The sequence below is a fragment of the Callorhinchus milii genome, unplaced genomic scaffold (assembly GCF_018977255.1).
Source record: "Callorhinchus milii isolate IMCB2004 unplaced genomic scaffold, IMCB_Cmil_1.0 Scaffold3, whole genome shotgun sequence".
NCBI classification, from domain to species: domain Eukaryota; kingdom Metazoa; phylum Chordata; class Chondrichthyes; order Chimaeriformes; family Callorhinchidae; genus Callorhinchus; species Callorhinchus milii.
The window spans coordinates 4365645-4388842 of NW_024704744.1; the positions used below are offsets into that span (position 1 = coordinate 4365645).

The 23198-nt window shown below is 45.2% G+C and overlaps 1 protein-coding gene across 3 annotated transcripts in view; it reads right to left on the bottom strand.

The window, feature by feature from the left end:
- Nucleotides 1-3124: 3124 nt before the first annotated feature.
- Nucleotides 3125-23198, bottom strand: part of LOC103185603 (adhesion G protein-coupled receptor B3-like) — an 89263-nt gene continuing 69189 nt past the window's right edge. For 2 of the 3 annotated variants that reach the window (XM_042333402.1, XM_042333401.1), the window contains exons 11-15: nt 15694-16343; nt 7277-7312; nt 5500-5604; nt 4167-4253; nt 3125-3745 (exon numbers count right to left, since the gene is read on the bottom strand). In XM_042333402.1, the coding sequence (XP_042189336.1) occupies nt 3557-3745; nt 4167-4253; nt 5500-5604; nt 7277-7312; nt 15694-16343 (1067 nt within the window). In that variant the 3' untranslated portion in view covers nt 3125-3556. The remainder of the gene's footprint in view (nt 3746-4166; nt 4254-5499; nt 5605-7276; nt 7313-15693; nt 16344-23198) is intronic. The other variant, XM_042333403.1, reaches the window with a different exon arrangement.

The window sequence follows — 23198 nt, forward strand, 5'->3', positions numbered from 1 at the left end:
AGGCAAATAGGCTGACATCAGTGTTTGAGAGTTAAGATGGTTGGCGTATCTTGATGTCAGTGTACAATTGCACTGCAATTGTTGCTGGAACCATCAGTGATTTCCTTTTGATGAAATTTATACCTAAGTTGGCCCAAATGGCAGGAAAGTGACATTGAGCATGGTGCCATGGCCGGCATTTCATCCTGCCCTATAACAGCGTAGGTTGATGGATTATTTGCTGCTGAAACCAAAGCTGCCTGACACATAACAAAAGTTTGTCAGAAACTTATCTCCTAGAGCTCAGCGTCAAACACAAGTGGCAGCTGGAGAACAACCTTTCGTACTCTGCCTCGGGACCTGGGCAACCCTGGCACTTTTACCAATACTTAATACCCATCGAGCCCGTCACTGCATTGACTATTCACTGGTGGCTTGTTCGATGCATGGCGTCAGTTAATTAGCATGACATACATTGCAATTCCCGTCCCTGGGTTTCAAAGTGACCTTGACAGCTTAAACGTCCGCTATCATTCAAAGCTAGCCTTAAAGGACAGTCAAGTGCTTTCTACACAAAGGCTGAGGAACCCCAAATGTTGGGTTGCTGCTGGAGTTTAACCAAATAAAATTCAGAATTCATCCCATTGTAGGACATTGCTGTGTGCATAATTGGCTGCCATGTTTGCCCACAAAACACACTCCACTTTACAATATATCCTGTAAAGCGCTATGAGATGTCCTGACGATGTGAAAAACTGCTATGGAGACTGTACCAAAAAGGATTATTATTATACTGTACTTAAACCCTGCCTAGCGGGACTAATGGGGGCGTGGGGGGGGGGAGATCTGATTCTTTGAGCTGGAATCTGCGGCTAACTGTACTTACAATGCTGTGTTATTATAAAAACACATACTTTGCCATTGAGAGCACTGTCTTGCAAGCTTCCCGCTGCTGTCCATCCAAGGACCACCCTCCTCTGTCAGGGCTTTGGTTTAACAGGAGCTGAGCGGGAAGAGTCTGTACAAATAAAATCCTAAAGAATAACGAGGCTGGGTACCCTACAGTAATAATAATAATTCTTGCATTTGATATATAGTCTTATCGTGTCTTTGAGATGTCTCAAAGCGCTTCACAGATATGCTGTAAAGTTAATTGACTGTATCTTTTGTGGGCGAAACGGGGCAGTCAATTGGGGACAGGAGTGTCCTACAAACAGTCATCGATTGAATGACCAAAGCAATCTGCCAATCGACTAACAACCATGTTCCACCGTACTGCTAGGTAAACAGAAGCGTGTGGAATAAGGAAACTTGCCCTGCCCAGGAATCGAACCCAGGTCCTCTCACTTGCGAGGCGAGTGCTCTAACCAGGACTCCAGCACCTTTCTTGTTGAGAATACATCTGAAAGGGTTTCTGAGGACACAGCCAATTTGCACACAGCAATATTCCACAACTGTGAAGTGAAATGGCTCTCGCTTGTACCACTGAGCAACAGGACTCCGCAGTACTATGGAACTCACTTGGTTCCAAACCAGACTACCAATAGAGAGCGACAGAGAGTGACTCGAATCTGATACTCTGTAGCCCAGCACATCACCCTAACCTGTCAATTTACAACCACCACAAACTGCATTAAGAACCTGATCCTTAATCCTGTTTTTTTTTTGGTCACCCAGGTGTCTGACACGTGGAAGGAAAGCCATCACCGTGTTTAAGATTATTCAAACCAAACTGAGAATTCCACGCATCCCACCTACACATGGAAATCCCAGAGATAAATTGTTGGGATGGAATGCGCACTCTCTCCCTGGAGGGACACATCCCGCTTACCTAATTCTGGAAAGTATCAGGTGCAGATTGGCAAGAACCAAGGCTTGGGGACCCCAGAGTGTGCGTTTGTGTAACTACTGGTATCTAACCAACTAAAACCACATTGCTTACCGTTGATATCAATGTCTGGCAAGTTTTCCCACTGCTTGTCCAGCTAGGAGCATCCTATCCATGAGGGCTTTGGCTTGCAGGGGTACTAGGAGCTGAATGGGAGGATTCCCTGGTGCTAATGATTGGTCTGTCATTCCAAGTCCAACCAATGAGCCAGACTGGCCTTGCTGTCATCAACCAGAAAATTACATCTGTATAGCGCCTTTCACATCAGGAGGATGTGCCCTGGAGTACTGCAGACCCACCTAACTCTGGAACCGGACAAAATAATACAACAACAACAAGATTTCATTTATAGAGCGCCTTTCACATTCGGAGGACTTCTCAAGGCGTTGGTCAGTTGGATCGGGACCCGAGCAGGGGGGAAATGGTCAGGGAGGGAAGGGAGGGAGCGAGGATGGGGTAGAGAGTTGAGAGGGGAGCTGAAGGCACGGTCGAAGAGAAAGGTCTTGAGACCGGCCTTGAAAGAGGAAAGGGAGGAGGCGGCGAAGGCACTGGGGATGGAGTTCCAGAGCCTCGGGGCTGAGAGGCTGAAGGCCCGGCCACTGATGGTAGGGCGGTTGGGGCGGGGGATGAGGAGAAGACCGGAGCCAGAGGAACGGAGGGTACGGGCAAGAAGGGAGGGGGATAGTAGGTCGGAGTGGTAGGAAGGAGCGAGGTAATAATGTAATAATAATGTAATATAATAACCCTTGCATTTGATACAGCGCTTCATCACATAGTTGAGTGCTTCACAGAATATATGGTGAAGTAAATTGACTGTGTATTTTATGAGCATAATGCGGCAGCCAATTGCTCACAGCAGTGTCCTATATATAGTCGTGGATTCAGTGACTAAATTTGTATTTGGGGGAAGGGATTATTACCTCCGGAAAGTGAGCGAATAAGGAAATTTCCCTAAGGTTTAGTCCCACCGGGGAATCGAACTGGGGTCCTCTCGCTTGCGAGGCGAGCGCACTAACTGTACTACGGGACTCTACATGTGTGTAAAATGTAAAGAAGCTGGTGAAACAAACATGTAGACAAAAAGTTTATTTACACCATACAACAGTTTAAATATTTTATACACGGGTTGCAGCCAAGAAAGCTATTTTGAGCTTTCGAGTGAAAACTGCAATAATAAAGATGTGAAATATATTATTCATATAAAAGTGAGAGTATTACCTTATTGCATTTAAAGCAATGAAGAAACATAGCTCAACAACCATTCATTTAAATGACAGAAAACTGTTTGCTTTTTTTATATTATAAAGTAAAAAGTGTAGTAATGGCCAAACAGACTGTTATAAATCTTAAAAACTGCATAAATATATACATTGTGCTTCATGGCGAAGTTTTGTTCTAAAACTAAACCAAATGAAGCTATAACATGTATCTTTGCTCGAGGTTTATCTATAAAGATTACCTTACAAATTCATTCCACATTGAACGTACAACACATGATGGTAATAATTGTACATCTCGTATTATTCTCACTAAATACAGTAGCGAGAAATGTTAAAGACATTGACATCTTATCTCCCAGTGTGTAAACGTCTTCTATATTACTCTACGAGTCCAGACATTTAGGCCGGGGTTTCAGCAATTTTTCGAAGTGCCAGTGCGAGAGAATTTACTTTGTGATTCGTAAGAACTTTAAACCTCAGTTTGAAAATCCCCTTCCTGCACGTCTAAGGGCATGGACATACACTTTTCCCACTCGGTCTGTCTTAATTCCAATGCCTCCTTCGCCTCTGTATCCAATACATTCATCGGTGAATAATGTTGGTAATCGCTAGGGTTCTTGTAAGCTTCCCATTGATGCTTGCTTGGCGTCTGCTTCTCCTGTCGGAGTAAATAAACAAGTAAAGAAACAAACAAACCAATAATAATAATCCTTGCATTTGATATACAGCGTTCTTACGTTTCAAGACATCTCAAAGCGCTTCACAGAATAAATATACTGTAAGAGAAATTAACTGTATGTTTTGTAGTATAAACGTGGCAGCCAATTGCGCACAGCAATGTCCCACAACCAGTCGTGGTTTGAGTGACCAATAAATACACATTCGTTACATTTAGTATAGCGCCTTCCAGGAGGACGTCTCAAAGCGCTTTTAAAAAGGATTTAAAAAGTGTGGTGAGTGATTTTGAATGGTGTCCGTGCGTGGTCTGACATTCAGCGCGTCTAGAGCATGCCAGTGTAACAAAAAAGTGTATCAAACAGTTAAGAGCAGAAAAAGGAATGAATGAGGAGAGAATGCACCTGTGAGAAGCATGGGTTGAATTTTACACTTACGCTCCCGCCCCCCCTCTCAAAACCCGTCGTTGAGACGCTCCACGTTTTATCACTCTACGAAGAGAGAAAATAAATGACTCATAATAATAGCAACAAGTTTTGCCTCTCGCGCTGGGCATTGCAGTACAATACAATTTACACTTCACACAAATGTAAAATCATAACAATCCTTGCATTTGAAACAGCGCCTTATCAAGTCAAAGAGCTTCACAGAATAAATTGTAAAGTGGATCGACTGTGTATATTGTGGGCAAAATGTGGCAGCCAATAAAAATAATAATAATATAATAAACGTTGAGTGCCTTTCACAGCAGGGAGATATCTCAAAGGGCTTGAGAATTCCTATGACACAGAGACATCTCAAGTCACAGGTATTGCCTGTAAAGTGTTGTGACTGCATTTGTAGGTGAACCTCGGCAGCCAATTTGCACACATCAATGTCCTTGCAAACAGCCGAGAAGAGAACGACTAATTTTATTTCAGATTTATTGTCGACATCCTGAGAAACTCCCTTTAATCTTGGAATAATGCCAAAGGGATGTTTAATGTCCACCTGAACAGGGGCCTTGGTTTAACACTTCCCCCAATGAACCAGGGGTAGATCTAGGGTTGAAGGATTGGGGGCACGAGGTGGGGGGGGGGGGGTCAAGGCTCATCATCAACAACACATTTATATAGTGGCTTTCACTTTGGGAGGACATCCCAAGGCATTGGACAATGAGGGGTTTGCAGCCGACTTGTTGGGATGAGAGAGCAAGTGAGGTGAAGGAGGGAAGATGACCAAAGGTATGATCGAAAAGGAAGGTCTTAAGACGGGTTTGAAGGAGGCAAGGGAGGGATTGAGGCAGAGGGACTCAGGGATGGAGTTCCAGAGGGAGCAGAAAAGGTGAAGGCCTGACTGCCAATAGTGGAGCAGGCAACGACGAGGTATGTGGAGCAGGTCAAGTGTCTCCAGAGTGGAGGGAGCGGACGGCTTGGTGAAGTTTTAGTACGTTGCAGAGATAGGGAGGAGCAAGGTTGTGGTGGGCTTTAAAGGTGGGGATAAGGATCTTGAATGCGATCTTCTGGGTGATGGGGAGTCAGTGAAGCCAGGCGAGGGTGGGGGTCCTCAGCTCAGAAAAGTTTTGCGCAGGCCCTCTCTCCTCCTTCTCCCTGTTCTGTGTTCAAACCTGCCACCATGCAGCGCTCCGAGACACTATCCCCACCTGAAGTTCGCTGTGTAAATGCAAGTTGTTGTTGTGGTTGTTGTTGGTTGTACAGTGTGATGTTGACAGTCAGGCCTGCCGGGTGCGGTACTTACAATGCTGCCCGTATTTGGTGGATCGCGGAAACGATCCAAAGTCTGAAATTTTTGATTTAGTTCCTGAAACAGCTCCATGTGTCGCTTCCTTGTGTGCATGACTTTCTGTAAGACCAAACGGGACACGGAGTGAGACCAAAGTCCTCTCACAGAGCTGTGCACCCGAGCTCTCATTACACACAACAACCGGGTAGGAGAATGCAACAGACAATTTGCGCACAGCAGTGTCTCACAAACCGCCATGAAGCGAACGACTAATTTTATTTGGGGGTTTGTTGGCCAGGATACTGAGAGAAAGGAACTCCCTTCTCTTTGCCATGGGATCCCCCTGAACAATCAGCCTTGGTTTAACATCTCATTTGAAGGATGGCATGACCGACAATGATACTTTCCAGTTACTGCATTGGAGTATCAGCCCCAACTGTGAGCTCCAAATCCAGATGTGGAGCTTGAACCTACAAAGTTTTGGCACAGAGGCGGGCAAGAATGTTACCAGATGAGCAACCCAGAAACTAACTACTCTTTGATGGGAGTCAACACAAAGTGACATGAATTATGTCAATATCTCTGCAACAGTCGGGAACAAACTGATGGAAGTTCGAATCAATAGTTTGACCTCACCCGGAGGAAGGTAACATACAAGGTTTTCGATTTCAGTTAATTGGACATAATTTAATAATGTAACAATAATAATCATTGTGTTGATACAGTGCCAAATCACTCAATTGAGCCGACCCAATGCGCTTCACAGGATATACTGTTTAATAATAATAATAATAATCCTTGCATTTGATATGGCGCTTTTCACGTCGGGAGGACGTCCCAAAGCGCTTCACAGAACACACTGTAAAGTGAATTGACTGTATATTTGTGGGCGAACGCAGCAGCCAATTGCGCACAGCAATGTCCCACAAACAGTCGTAAATTGAAAATGACCAATTTATTATTGTTTTGGGTTTTGGAGGGATTATTATTAGGTGTGTGGAGTAAGGAAACTTGCCCAAGGTTTCGCCCTCTGCCTGGAATTGAACTCGGGTCTCTCGCTTGCAAAGCGAGTGCTCTAACCACTGAGCTACAGGACTCCACACTGTGAAGGGCTTTGAGACATCTCAATGACGTGATAAGCTGCTATATCAAATGCAAGGATTTTTATTATTATTATACTGTAAAGTGCAGCGACTGTGTATTTTGTAGGGGAATGTGTGGAGCACACTTGCACACAGCAAAGTCGAGTAAACAGCCACTGGAGTGAGCGGGCTGGACAATTGGGGTAAAATCTGCAACATTTCACAGAAGATTCAATATGATAACTGTGGAACATGGAATTGTGGAACGTTTCCATCCATTCCTAGAGAGTGATGTGGAATTGGATCCCCAATTTTCCTTGTTTCCCCCGCTTTCCCCTCATCTCCCTCCTCCCCTCCAGTGATTTTGTGAATGAGGAACTTGAGACGGGGGGAGAGAGCAAGGTGGAGGGGCTCGGGGATGGAGTTCCAGAGAGCGAGGGCAGAATGGCTGAAAGCCTGCCCACGAGATGGTGGGGCGGGGAAGCGTGATGCAGGACAGTGGCTGGATCGGTCGGTCGGGATGCGGGAGAGAAGGGGTGGGGCGCGAGAGAGCGTGTCGGGATTTGAGGAAGAGATCGGAATCATCGCGATGATCTGTTTCTTCCATCAGTAAACGGCTCAGCGAGGTCACTATTTGAGGAAGTTAACATCCCTGGCAGATGCCTCGCTGACAGACTGGGACAAGGTCAGAAACAGGAAGTCAGACTTACTTCGAAATCCAGGTCTTGATAGCGGGATTTTCTTCTCTGTGAAAACAGTGAAGAAATGAACAACATTGCGATTATAATCATCCTTGCACTTAACCCTGCGCCCGAAACTTCGAACCATTTCATAGCGCTTCATTTGTGGCAGCAAATTTTCACACAGCAACGTCCACCAAAACAGCAGTGAAGTGACCGATCGATTTTATATGTGGGGTTGGGGGAGATTGTTGGCTAGGACAGCAGGAGAAGCTCCCTTCTCTTTTCAAAGAGCGCTACAAGCTCTCTAACATCCGCCTGAACAGAAAGACGGGACCTCGGTTTCATGTCTTACCCAAAGTTCGGCACCTCTGACAATACAGCACATCCCCAGCACTGCATTGGAGTGTCAGCGTGGATTGCGAGTTGAAAGCCCCAAATTGGGGATTGAACCCACAAACTTCTAACTCAAGGATGATAAGTTAGTACTGTATATAACAACCTTCACTCTTTTTATAAGAGTCCTTGAATTTGGTGGCGTGCTCTTTCCTTCAAAATGTCTAAAAATGCTCCACAAAAAATTATTGTCAAGTGTATTGACTGCTTTTGCACCTGATCGTCATATATTTTACTTTTCTATTTATGGAAAGCAAAACACATACAATATTTACAGCATCGAAAAATGCTTCATATCTATGACTGTCACAGGTAGTGACCATGTTTTGTAGGCAAATGTGGCAGTCATTTTGTGCACAGCACAGTCCCACAAACAATTGTAGATGATATATAATACACTACAATTTACATTTGCAGTTAGCGCATTTCACGTTGTGAGGACGTGTCAAAGTTCTTCACAGTGCTGGGTGGGCACCTGAGCCTGGGATGGGAGCTGAGGAGGGTGGGGGAGGGGAAAGATGACTTAAAGTGTGGTCAAAGAGTTATGTTTGGAGAGTGCGTTTAGGTATGTTTTATAACACGAACTTTCCAGCACTCAAAAAAGATCATTGGACCTATCTAGTCCATGCCAGTGTTTATACTCCAATCCTATTCCCAATTCGCCCCAACATACACAGTCAATCCACTTTACAGTATATTCTGTGAAGTGCTTTGAGATGACTCAACGACATGATGAGGCGCAGTATCAAATGCAATGATTATTATTATTATTCCCCTCTTCTATGCCCCACTATTCCCTTCTCTCTCATGTACGTATCAAATTTTCTCTTATAAATATGCTGATGTTTTTTGCTTCAACCACAGCTTCCTGCAGTAAGTTCCACATTCTCACTACTCTCTACTTAAAGAGGTTCTTCCTAAACTCCCTATTAGATCTGTTACTGGCTACCATATATTTACGCCTTATAGTTTTGGACTCATGAACAAGTTTGATTTGAAAAGATGGTGAACAAGACCACCTTATCAAATCCTATCACAATATTAAACACCTCTATCAGGACTGCTCTTCAAAAGAGCCAGCACAAGCACGATAGGTCAAAATGGCCTTCTTGTGTGCTGCAAATCTAATGTTCTTGGTCCCTTCTCAATCGCCTCAACTCCAGAGAGAAAGTCATAGGAATTGTCATTCAAAGATAGACCAGGATCCATCTAGTTCCTCCTTCTACCATCCTGGTCGTCGCATGCTACAATAATGGAGATGTTGACAGCAATTAATTCTGTATGGAATAGTCTACAACAGAGCGGAAAGCTTTGGGAATCTTAGATCCATAGTTGCCTGGTTCTTCCAAACATACTACACTATGTCATGTGTAAAATTACTCACATACTGTATCCCAAAATATTATTTTGTAAAATAAATCTATCTAACTTGTATTTGTATGAATTGACACTATCTGCTTCCACACCACCCTAGGGAAATTTATGTTTCCATAGATTTATTGCCTCTCTCACTGAAATAATGTTTCCGCAGATTTCTCCAAACTGTCCAATCTTTCTGCATCCCCTCACCTCCGGTAACATCTCTGGAAACCTGTGATGGGAATGATAGGTTCATCTGGAGGCAATGTTGGCCAGAACAGTCAGGAGAAATTTCTTTCCTAGTTGGAATCATGCCATAGGATCTTTAGAACAGACCATAACAGACACACGAAGCCTGGGATTCAATATCTCATGCACAGGTTGCATCTCCGATTGTGTACAACAATGGCCCACAAATAGCCATAAAACGAATGATCAATTTTATTTGTGGGATTGTTGGCCAGGACACCCGGAGAAACTCCCTTTTCTTTTTGAATAGAGCCATGGCCAGTGGAGTCTTGTAGCTCAGTGGTTAGAGCACTCGCTTTGCAAGTGAGAGCCCTGAGTTCAATTCCAGACAGGGCGAAACCTTGGGCAAGTTTCCTTACTCCACACAGAGCCTAATAATAATCCCTCCAAAACCAAAAACAATAATAAATTGTTCATTTTCAATCCACGACTGTTTGTGGCACATTGCTGTGCGCAATTGGCTGCCGCGTTCGCCCACAAATATACAGTCAATTCACTTTACAGTGTGTTCTGTGAAGCGCTTTGGGATGTCCTTCCGACGTGAAAAGCACTATATCAAATGCAAGGATTATTTTATTATTATGGCATTATCAACAACAAGTTTCATTTATATAACGCCCTTTATGCAGGGCAGAATCTCGGAGCGCTTAACAGAGGCAGAGTCTGAGGCCGACTTCGTTGAAGGAGGGGAGGTGGACGTAGGCACGGTCAAAGAGGAAGGTCTTCAGGTGCGATCTGAAGACAGACAAGAAAGGAGCAAGGTGGAGGGATTGAGGTGGGGAGTTCCAGAGTCTCGGGATTTTAGTGGCTGAAAGCACAGTCGTGAGTGGTGGAGGGGAGGGAACGAGAGGCGTGTAGAAGGCTGGAGCAGGCAGAGCGAAGGTGGCTGATAGAGGACTGGGGTGTGAGCGCTCACTGCTCATAATGATGATACTCATTGTTTGTAGAATGAGTATCATTGTATAAAGTGTCTTTCCTTCATTTTCCACCCTTTACTGAGTATGAGCGGAATCCTGTCTGCCTGCAGCTCAGTGGTGGGGAATCATAAATTGTCCCCAATGTCTCCTAGAGGCAGGCTGTTAAAATGGTAATAATCACTAAGACGACATTTTAATACGATCTCAATACCAAGGCTTGTCTTCAGTGGGTTTTATTAACCCTATTTACCAAAAATATCGGCTCAGTCCAATATTCGCTGGCAGTGAGTCCCCAGGGCACCTGCTGTTAGCTGATACCGGTGTTATTGAAAGCACCGCATGGAGTCACAGAGATTAACTGAGGGCAAACAATGAGCTTTATAAAGTGCTGCGGTGTATTTGTTACGCAGAAAAAGAAACACAGAACCACAAGCATCTCCGACAGCCATATTCACAGTCGGGGTAAAAGCCAATAATAATCCTCGCACTTGATACAGTGTCAGGAGGATAGTGTCTCAAAGGAAATGCTTCACAGGATTTACCCGTCAAGTGTAGTGTGCGTGTATTTTGTAGGCGAATGTGGTAGCTAATTTGCGCACAGGAATGTCCCACAAACAGCCATGAAGTGAATGACTTAATATGATCTGCCTTATCCACATCATTTTACAAACGCCAGGCAATGCAAAGCTCTCCGTCAGTCCCCAACTGAGGCTAACCCTCTTTCACATGGTCCTTTCAGTCCCAAACTGTGACTGAGCCCAGAGGAAGGTGACCGACCGGTAAATATTGTTATCTGCTGACTTGTGGCACTGCTCTCAACCTAATCACAGGAGATACCAGCCCGCAGCACCAAATTAATTGGAGCTTTCATGCAAAATCTTTGGCGTTAATTGTGTGAAAGGCACTGTTAAGGTCAGACACAGGGAGAGGAGAGCAAGGAGAATTCACTGCCAATGCAATCAATGCAAGCTTCACCCACCCACCCACATCACATATAGTCATTGGGCTTTACAGCAATGATAATGATAATAATCACAGGAAATATAGCGCCTTATCATCTCATTGAGATGCCTCAAAGCACTTCACAGAACATACTATAAAGTGGATTAACTGTGTATTTGGTGGGCGAAATGCGGCAGCTAATTGCGAACAGCAGTGTCCCACCAACAATCGAGGATTGAGTGACTGAATTATATATATATATATTTTAAGGGATTATTATCCCCAGAAAGCAATCCACCAATCAATTAACAATCTGGTTCCTCCTTACTGCTTGGTAAACAGAGGCTTGCGGAGTGTGGAGTAAGGAAACTTGTGTAAGGGTTTCGCCCCACCCAGGAATCGAACACGGGTTCTCTCACGTGCGAGATTGAGTGCTCTAACCAATATGCTACATGTCTCCACAGTATATCCCGTGAAGCTCTTTCAGATATCCTCCTGATGTGAAAAGCTGCACCAAATGTAATGATTATTATTATAATAAACTACTTGAACAGAAGATTACTCTGCGGCAACTAAACAAACTGCAGTTCTGAGCTTTGAGACGTCCTCCCGACATGAAAGGCTCTGTATCAAATAGAGGGATTATTATTATTATACACTGTAAAGTGTAGTGAATGTATTTTGTAGGCAAACACAGACTGCACAGCTCACAAAGTCTTTCAGCCAGCCAGTGTTCTGGAGCTGTCTATCACAGTACCAGTTCAATGTCCATAGCTGTTGTACAATATTATTATTAATCCTTGCTTTTAATATAGCGACTATAACATCATTGAAACTTCACAGCACAACAACAACAGCTCACATTCATATAGCATCCCTCATGCAGGGTACTGTAAAGTTGAATGACTGCATTTAATGGGCAAACGCAGTAGCCAAATTGCACACAGCAAAATCCCACAAACAGCCCTGAAGTGAGTAATAATAATAATAGCATTCCTTGCATTTGATATAACGCCTTATCATGTTTTCGCTATGTCTCAAAGCGCTTCACAGGATACACTGTAAAGTGTAGTGACTGTGTCTTTTGTGGGCAAAATTCGGCAGCCAAATACACACAATGACGTGGATTGAGTGACCACATTATTATTATTTTAGAGGGACTATTACCACCGGAAAAACGATCTGCCAATTGACTACCAAGCGGGTTCCTACTTACTGCTAGGTAAACAGAGGCGTGTGTGTGTGTGTGCCTAAGGTTTTGCCCTGTCCTGTCCTGCCCGGGAATCAAACCCAGGTCCTCTGAGAATAAGGAGGATCTTTAACGTCCACCTGAACAGTCAGCAGCCTCAGTTTAACATCTCGTCCGAAGGACGGCACCTCCAACAAAGCAGCGCCCCCCAGCACTGCACTGGAGTGTCAGCATAGCTCCAAGCCGACATGGGCTTCAAACCCAAGACCTTCTGACTCAGAAAGAAGAGCTACCAACTGAGCCAGTTTGACACATCACAGGCTTAAAGGCAGTCTGCGTGCATTTATGAATCACCAGCTTCAAATGTATACTAAAGATTAGAGGTGTGGTGGGGGGGGGTAGAAAGGTAATTACAGCCTCATTCATAAAGCAATGAGTCAGAGAGAGCACCAGGCGAGTGGAAAAAGGAAACAGCAGCCATGTTAAACTGTGGGCCGGAATTAAGGAAAATGCTCAACTCGCTCGCTCCCTCGCTCTATCGCTCCCTCTCTCCCTCCCTCCCTCCCTCCCTCCCACCCTCTCTCCCTCCCTCCCTCCCTCGCTCCCTCCCTCCCTCCTACTCTCCCTCGCTCACAGGAGGGCAATAGAGATGGATACAGAGACCCAGATGTGCCTTTCTGCGGTGCAGAAATCGATCATTACATTCTAATATAAAAATCTCATAAAGAGACATTAGTTCCAATTTATCTTCCCCGTTGCCTTGGCAACCTTTCCCGTAACGCGTGGGATATGACTGGAATAGGGTTACTAGGACGACTGGCACAGGGTTACCACGACAACTGGGTTGGAGTTACCAGGACGACTGGGATGGAGTTATCAAGAAGAGTGGATGAGGCCAGAGAGAGTGATAAGGCAAGGAAACATGCCATTCAGTCCGGTCCGTGATAGTACCAACTAGTCGGTGACAGTGCTTATACTCCACATGAGCCCCCACTATTCCCCTCACCTTTATCCCTCCCTCTATTGCTTGCGTAATTTTCAAATACAATACGGGACAACTTTAAGACAGCATCTTTCACGTCCGGAGGGCTTTTCAATGTTGACTAGGCAGCCGAGCTGGGGGTGGGAGCAGAGGCATGTGGGGAGGGGAAGGATGACCGAAAGCACGGTCAAAGATTAAGGTCTTGAGATGTGCTTTGAAAGAGGGGAGAGAGGGAGCGAGTCGGAATGACTCTGGGATGATACAAGTAAAACAATGCTAAATTATAGTGTTGCGCATCTAAGCTGCTGAGCATTTGATTCTCTTCACAATTATACCAATGCGTATAGATAAGATTAGGGCATCTAACACCACTATGGTTTTATGACATACAGCCTGTCATCAACAACAACAACAAGGTTCCATTTATAGAGCGCCTTTCACGTTGGGAGGACGTCCCAAGGCGCTGGACAGTTGGGTCAGGACCCGAGCAGGGGGGAAACGGTCAGGGTGAGGGGAGGGAAGGGAGGATCAATATAGATCATAACAGGCTGTTTCAACTTGTCCAGAATAGTAGAACCAGAGGACATAGCCTACGATTGGTGGAAGGCGAACTAGATGGACCTTGGTCTTTTTTCGTTTAGCATTTCTTATGTTCTTATATTCTATTAATACTACTTTGCTCCTTTTCTCTACACCACTAAACACCCTTACTTTTCAAATACCTATCCTTCTCCCTTTTCAACATCTCAATTCAAACTTGGATAAACTCCCTCCTATTCCTATATTCAGGTCATTAACATATAGAGGGTAAATTATCCACACTTTGTGGTGTGTTCATTTTGATAATTATTATAACAATAATCCTCGCATTTGATATAGCATCAAGCTCTCAAGCACTGAGAGCATCACCATCCATGGATGCACACTTCACCTTACTAAACCAGTCTGGAAACTTGACATCTTGTTTGACCCTCAACTATCCTTTCTACACCACATCCATGCCATGACCTGCTCTGGCTTCTCCACCTCTGCAACATTGCCTGGCTCTGCCACTGTCTCACACCGCAGGCCGCCAAAACCTTCATACACACATTCATTACATCGAGGCTCGACGATGCAAACTTCCTGCTTGTCGGCCTCCCCAACTGCTCCATCCACAGGCTACAGATCATCCAGAACTCTGCAGCCCGTGTCATCTCCTGCACTAGGCTCCGTGACCCTATCACCCCATCCTTGCCTGACTCCACTGTAAACTCTATGAAGCGAGTGGCCTATTTTATTTGGGGAACTCTTGTCCAGGACATCGGAATAAATTCCTTTCTCTTTTTGAATAGTGCCAAGGGATCTTTAAAATCCACCCAGACTGGCAGGCGGGAGCTTGGTTTAATGTTTTACCTGAAGAACGACCCTTCCCACAAGCGGCAGACCCCCCGGCACTGCACTGGAGTGTCAGCCTTGACCGTAAGAGTTCAAAGTACTCGTGTGGGGCATGAACCCACAACCTTCTGACTCAGAGGTGAGAGTGCTACCAACTGAGCTAGACAGACACACAGCCGGGTCAGGAAATGACACTAGTTTCACCCCAAACGTGAAAAGCCGGGGTTCCCGCCAGCGATCCCTGTGGGCCGGCAGCTGTCACTTCCAGGCAGGAATGGGAGGAATATTCCCGAATCGGAAATAATTCTTCCATTTCCCCAACTCAAATTGGTCACTTACTTCCTGGCTGGCAAAGTGGCTGCCGTGTTCACCTACAAAATACACTACATTAATACGCTTAACAATGAAGCACTTTGAGACATCTTTCCAATGTGTCTAGGCTCCCATATCAACAACAACAACAGCAAAATTACATTTGCATAACGTCTTTCACATCAGGAGGACGTTCCAAGGAGCCTGACTATCGGTGGCCAGACATTCAGTCTTTCTGCTCCCACCCTCTGGAACTCCATCCCGGAGCCCCTTCATCTCGCCCCTCCTTTGCCGCCTTCAAGGCCCATCTCAAGACCTTCCTTTTCGATCGTGCCTTTGGTCATCTTCCCACCTCCACCCCCCTTGCCCTCCACCCTTCTCTGATCCCCAGCCCGCAGGTCGGGTGCAACCCCTCATTGTCCAGCAACTTGTGACGTCCTGATGTGAAGGACACTATGTAAATACAATGCGTTGTTGTTGTGAAAGGCCATATCAAATGTAAGGATTGTTATCATCTACTCGTTACTGAAAGTGGGTGGAAATTGGCCTGCAGACTGGCTTAACGGCCGAGACATTGGTCGGAGAGATCTGCTGCCTCTCAACCGATGTTCTAGCCATTGCACGAGACAGCAGGTGAACTTCACGTGCCTTCGGCTTTGAGCCAGCAAAGATGGTCTTCCCCCCCTAGTGTGCGCCTACTTTGCCGAGCGAGGAGCCCACTCACCTCTAGAGAGCTCATGGAGACCGTGGAGCCCGTTTCGCTCCTCGACAGTCCTGCGTTGTTTTCATCGAGCTCCGAGACCAGGAAGTTCTTAACGCTGGATCGCGACTCGAAGGGGATGTTCTGCTTGTGTTCCTGTGTGCCGAGGTGCTGGTCGAGATTGAAGCTGATGTGATCCAGCACGGGGCCGCTCGTGTTAAACTTGGGATTGACCTTAAAGTGCAGCAGCCTGTCGTGGGGCAAGCCCTCCACCCCGATGTTGAGCTTGCTCTCGTCGATGGGCGAGGGCTGGAGGCTGGCCGAGCCCCGGGGCATCACAATATAGTCGCTCTCCATCATCCTCTCTTGGGCCTGGGTTACTTCGGAGTCGCCCGCTCTCAGGTTGTCGTCGGTGCGCAGATAAACCGTCCGGCGCAAATCGCTGTTGGTGTCCTTTTTCGGGCACTGCTCGGTCAGCTCGTTCATGCCGATGGGCACGTGCATGCTCGGGGGCTGCTGGATCAGCACCTTTGAGATGATGTTGCCGGGTAAGGTGGAGAAGTTCAGCCGCTCGGGGCTGTTGCCTGTCTCGTCCTCCTCGTCGTTGAGGGAGATGCGAGACAGTGTGCCGGTGATGGTAGCCGCCCTGCAGCTGCCGATGTCCTTGTGGAGGACTGCGGAGGAGGGAGGAAACCGTAATTAAAACCGGGCGCAGTGTAACGATAGTGGCTTTCAAACCGGCGGGCGGCTCGGTAACCAGAGGGGAAAACTTTTTTTACGCAGAGAATTGTTACGGTCTGGATCGCACAGCCTGAAAGGGTGATGGAAGCAGATTCGATAGTAACTTTTAAAAAGGAATTAGATAAGCACTTGATAAGCAAAAAAAAAAAAATTGCAAGGTTTTGGGGTGGGGGAAGAGCAGGGGAGTGAGGCTAGTTGGTAGCTCTTTTAACGAGCCAGCACAGGCACGATGGGCTGAATGGCCTCCTTCTGTGCAGTAGGATTCTATGATTCTAACGGGGACATTGCGAGTCCTCACATTCATCTGTTGGGCCACAACGGAGCTCATTTCCAATGCACCAACCCTTCAACACTCATTTAATCATTGAAGTTGAACACCCCCCTCCACCCCCACCCTCCTCTATATTAAAATTTTCTTGTGAAGAAATATCACAAATATGTTATTTAAAAGCCGCACTGAAACAACTCAATAGCTAATTAACTGAGGGGTTTACACTGTTTGCAAGTGTACTAACTCTCTGTATCACTATCGATGGTCAAGCCTAGTCCCATATTCCCTAACTTATGAAGCTCCCTCCCTCTACCCTCTCTTTCTGTCTTTAAGTCCCACCTCAAATGCTACCCTTAAAGGAACATAGGAATTGCAAGACGATAAAAGGCCAAGTTCCATCAAGTCCACCCTCTACCATCCTGGTCGTCGCATGCTACAATAATGGAGATGTTGATAGTAATTCATTCTGTATGGATTAGTCTGCAACAGAGTGGAAAGCTTTGGGAACCTTAGATCTCTTTGAATGAGGCTATAGCCTCCTCCCTCTCTCTTGCTCACTGTCTGGCCCATCCCTGAGAAGCACATTAACCTAATACAAAGAAAGTTATATAAATGCAAGTTGTTTTCGAATACCAGGGTAGAAACCTGCGGATGTTTTAAGCATTCCCTTGTCGAATACTTAAGACACAACAATTATTGGCGATTCCTTGCCAGTTTTGAGTAAATTGAATATTTCCACCCAAAGAAGGGTCCCAGTGTTTGAGGGGAATAGAACTACGGTTTATATTGAAATTATTTAAGGGAATGAATTCCTTGTGTTGCTTAAGAAATGCTGGGTAACTATCAGCAGGGGGAGCAGCCATCTCCAGTTCCATCCAATTGGTTTCCTACAATTTGCTCATGTTTTGAAATGCAATTTTCTAGCCTTTGTGGTGAATTCTCACTCTTGTATGGGGATCAATATTTGTTTGTTTCCAGGGCTTTATCAACCCTGGTTGAGGAGGGTTGGGGGTTGGAAATGCCAGCTCCTACAGACCTAGAACTAACTCTGTGTGCTATTACCAGGCCTCAGGTCAGGCCTGAGGAATTCAGACTGTGTCGTATATTGGTTTAGTGAGCGCATGTTAAAATTTAATTGACAGCAGTGATGAACCATAAAACAACATTCATTTTACTAAGTGGGAAACCTCAACTGATGGTGGGTTTTACTCCACCATAAAATATTTTTACACAGTCATTTATTGCTGCTCTGGTGCAGGTTAATGTTCAGAAGAAGGCTGTATAATGTTACTTAATATGCCACAAGCCACCAAATGACAGTACACTATATGGACTCCTGGGCCTGGCTTTTATACTGTTACATTACTCCCGCAATAAACCACTTTTACACACAAGTCATATACTGCCACCTGGGTAACAGGTCAATGTTCAAAATCACGCTTTAGAATGTTATTTGTGAAGGGGTGTTTTTTTACGTGAAATTCAATAATGCAAAGGTAGCTGGAGAAGTAACTTAATTGTCTGGGGCTAGACGGCAGCTCATGTTGCCTCTCCATTGCTGTGCTCCACAAACTCATCATAAAAAAATACTTGAAGCTGTGATGGGAGAACGGTAGGGGAGGTCGGGTGTTCTGGAGAGATGAGATCAGATAGGCTGAAGAGCCTTCTTCATCTGAACCAATCTTATGATCTTGTGATCAGGCCTACGCTTTGTGCTCTGAAGATGGGAGGTCGGAGGTAGAGAACACATTGAGACTGAGGTCGATGGAGGGCCACTGAGGCCGAGGTCAGAGGCAGAGATACATTGAGTCTGAGGTAAGAGTTGGAGACTCAAGGAGATTGAGTTCAGAGGATGTGCTGAAACTGGGGAATAGTGATGGATTATTATCTGCCATGAAGATGATGGCGCTCATTCACACCGATCCTCTGGACGTCTAAATACAGTTAGACACTTGTACTGTATACAATTATGTACTTCTGAATACAATTATCATTGTGTTGCAGTTGTCAGGCCATTGCACTGTTGAAAAAAAAAGGGTAAGAGGACTTTGTGAACACCTTGTATCAGAAGATCCATCTCAGAATTAATGGAAGAGAGTTGAGGTTACACTTTTGCAATGGGGAATTACTGGGGGAAATGAAACACAGAAAACTCCAGCACAGAAGGAGGCCATTCTGCCCATTTGGGCCTGTGTCACTGCTACCTGCTTTTTTTTGAAGGTGGCCTTCACCCCTCCCCTTCATACCTCTAGCTACACACCTTTCTGCCCCGTCCTTTAGAACTCCATCCCACAGTCCCTTCAATTCACCCCATCCCTTGCCTCTATCAAGGCCAGTCCCAAATCTGTGCCTTCGGTCACCCTCCTTCCCCTACCCTCCCTGCCCTCCACCTAGAATTTCAGCCCAGACCAACAGGGTTACAAAGAGATGGCCTCTAATTGTGCTCCCAACCCTCAAATATTGGACAGCATTTCATGGAAAGGGTGGTGATAAATTTGGAAGGATGCTGAAGGTATTACAATCCCCAGGACATTTTGAATAATGATAAAGAATCCAGCGAATTTTGCCCATAAGTCAAAGTCTACCGAATGCGCAAAAAAATACCCTGCGCGAATTATCTTTATGAAAACATTATCAAACATATTGTTGCGTGCTGATGAATGTGACTTTTTAATGTCCATTGCTGCTCCCAGCATTTTTCAGAGAAATCTGCACCTGGTCTCTCCCATTATACCACTCATTAGTGTGACGGAATTTCACCCCACAGTCCCTTTGCCTCGCACCGCCCTTTACCTCCTTCAAGGTTCATCTCAAGACCTTCCTCTTCGACTACGCCTTTGGTTACCCTCATAGCCCAATCCTCCCTGCTCTCCACCTCTTCTGATCCCAACCCTTAGCTCGGGTGCAAATCTTTGACTATTGCCTTGAGACGTCCTCCCGACGTGAAAGGCACTATACAAATGTAATTTGTTGTTGTTATGGAAAGAGTATGAGAAGAAGGTCAAGAATATTCCATTAAATCATGTCCCTGAATTGATCTCTGGAAAATAGTATCACATTTTTGACCAAGGATTACACAGAGCGGGTGTTAATTTGAATTCAAACTAATGTGACCTAATGAATTTTAGAATAATCTTCTTTCTAATAATCCTACTAATCCTCAATTAGGAAAATTGGGCAGGTTGGAGCTTTTCTATCTGGTTTCAGACGATTGAGAGGGGACCTGATAGAAGGGTTTAAGTTTATGAAAGGATTTGATAGTGAGTGTTGATACTTATTGGTGTGTTCAAAACAAGAGGGTATAAATGTAAAACAGCCAGTGGTATATCTAATAGGGAGTTTAAGAGGAACTTGAATGTGGAACATACTGCTGAAAGCTACGGTTGACGGATAAAGTATCAACGTATTTAGGAGGAAACTTGATAGATACTCAAGAGAGAAGGCAGTAATAACAACAACAACTTGCATTTATATAGCGCCCCTCACAAATGTTAGTGTCCCAGATCGCTTGACAGTGATGGAGCATTACGCCGAGCCGGGGGTAGGTGACCGTAGGCACGGTTGAAGAGGAAGAGTGTTCCAGAGATTTGGGGAAAGTAGCTGAAACTGGGGCTAAAAATTGTGGAACAGAAGGCACGAGGGACAAGCAGGAGGCCAGAGGCAATGGATATTGCCAGTCAAGCAGAGGCAATGGATATTGGGTTGGGGAGTAAGCAGGTCAGAGAGGGAGGGAGGAACGAAGCGAGCAGGATGGTAGAGGGTAAGGAGGTCGCAGAGGTAGGGGAGGGCTTTGAAGGTGAGGACCAGGATCTTGAGCTGTATCCTCTGTGTGATCGGAAGCCAGTGGAGTCGGGCGAGGATGGGGGTGATAGGCTCACAGAGACTGTTGCGGGAGGGGACATGGGCTGCAGAGTTCTGGATGATCTGCAGCCTGTGGAGGGATTTGCTGGGGAGGCCGACAAGCAAGGAGTTTGCATAGTCAAGCCTGGATGTAATGAAAGTGTATATGAGGTTCGGCGGCCTGCGGTTTGAGACAGTGTGGGAGCCGGGCAATGTTGCGGAGGTGGAGGTAGGCAGAGCGGGTCATGGCACAGATGTATGGTAGAAAGGATAGTTGAAGGTCAAAGAAGACCCCAAGGTTCCAGAATAGCTTAGTAAGGTGGAGGGTGCAACCATGGATGTTTGCCCTCTCTAAGTAATGTTTATGTTCATTATTACTATTACATTAAGTAATGCCTTTTAGGGCTTTACTATATATAAGGAACAGGAACGGTGAATAATTCACTGCAAAAAGAACAGAAAGTAACAAGCAAATTCAGTCGCCTGGATTCCTCCTTTGCCATAGTTTTTGAATCTATTCGTCAAAAGAATCTTTTGGGGAACTCGGGAAGACTAACGGGTCTATTCCTCCCTGGACTTCTGACCAAAAGTCTAAAATTACTGAATTTCTAAAAGAATTAATTGATGAGGAATTTTGGCTTCCTGCAAACCAGAATCACGTCACACCATATGTCAGGAACTCGGATTCGGCGCAATCCACATCTGGAGGATATCGGTCGGGATATCTGAGATTTGTTGTTAAGAAATCTAGCTGGCGATGTTGCATTTCAGACTCCTGTGTTGCTTGTGCAATTATCACGCTTACTCAATCAGTTGGGTTTGAATGCTGGGTTTGGAAGATAAAATGAGTAACGTGCCTGAACACTGGGGAAGGAAAGGGGATAGAGAGTGTGGGCACGGAACCGAGGTAAAGGATAAAGTGGACGCCAAGTGCTCCCTCCTCAGGGAATGGAAGGGGAGTATTGAGATTGGGAAACGTCCACAACAACAACAACAATTTGGATTTATATGGTGCCCTTCACATGGGATAGGGTAGGGGTAGGGTAGGGTCAATGACACTGTGCACCTCCTGGTGGGAGTCGGGTGGATTAAGAGATTTAAAACTATGAGATATGAGAGAACTGGAGTAAAAGTTAATACACAACTTCTTGTCATTAATAAAGCATAACGATTTTGGGGCCTTTTGCTATACTTAACAGAATGCGGCAGGGACCCTGAATAATTTACGAAAAACAGGCAAATGAGAAAATTTAATAAACAAGCAGCTTTGTCTTTTTTCTTTGGGGCGGGTAGGGTGGTGTGGGGGTGTGGGGAGGGGGAGTGGGAGGTTTTAAAATAGCCCTGGGGCCAAATTCAGTCCTCGTACTGAGAAACAGAATGTTCCCTCCGTAGCAAGCAAAAAATAAACCAGCAAAACATAACTATTTTTCATTCTGTCAAAATATATATATATGTATATATATATTATAGGAAGGCACCTGAGAGTTTATGTATTCCCAACTGGACTCCCAACTACTTCAGTTATGTGGAGAGATGAGAGAGGCTGGAATTGTCCTCCTTGGAGCAGAGAAGATTAATGGGAGATTTAATAGAGGTGTTCAAGTTTATAAGGAGAAACTATCCTCTGGCAGGTGGGTTGGTAAACAGAGGTCACAGATTTAAGATATTTGGTAAAAGGTCCAATTTTTTTTTACCCCGAGAGTTGTTATGATCTGGAATGCACTGCCTGAAAGTGTGGTGGAAGCAGATTCAATAGTAGCTTTCAAAGGGGAATTGGATATGTACTTGAAAAGGAAGAATTTTCAGGGCTATGGGGTAAGAGTGGGGGAATGGGACAAGTTGGATAGATCTTTCAAAGAACCGGCACAGGCCCAATGGGCCGAATGACCACCTTCTGTGTTTTATGATTCTATGATCCCATAATTTGAGGCATCCTTGGTTGAAGTTGGGGCAAAGTGAATCACTGTACTTTTCAATTGTACTCCTCTGATAATCTGGTTTCTTGTCATTGGAATAGTTTTCTAAAACACTGGGAGTTTCCCCGTCTTACAAGCCCACCTTCTCTGTGTCCTGGGAGAGAAGTACTTTCTGTTCTCGTGGCCCTAAATCTCTGTCAGTCTCACGAAAGCCTGAGACAGTAGTCAATATCTGCCCCATGTGAAGGGCACTGGGCAGACAAAGGCATTGAAACCCAACCCTCAATGGAGAATTTGCTGAGTTTGGCAGAAGTGGTGAACAGGAGCAGTGATCAATGGGCACTTTATCTCAAGGGTGCATCTAAGTGGGTGTCCGTGGGGAGATTACATTTTGCCTGCAGGATATATGGTTCTCGACATCGACTGCCAGCGTCAACCAGAAGCGGTTGACTTGACATTGAGGTGTTGGTGAAAAATTCCATTGGGCACTGACAGACAACCTTAACCCTGAAAGACAAGAATTTCTCCCGGACCTGAGAGCTCATAGTTGACGTCTTTGCATAGTCTTTGCATAGCAAATAACAAAACGTTGATCTCCAAAGTTAACAGAGAGAGAGATTAGGAAAAGAAAGGATCACAACAAGGCATGATTAAAGTGGGCGATGATCATGTGCGTGGGGTGCAATGGAAATTCTGGAATCCTAGCTGTACATCTGGTCAGCTATGGGTGAACTTGGTGCTCATGGAGGAAACTGAAATAT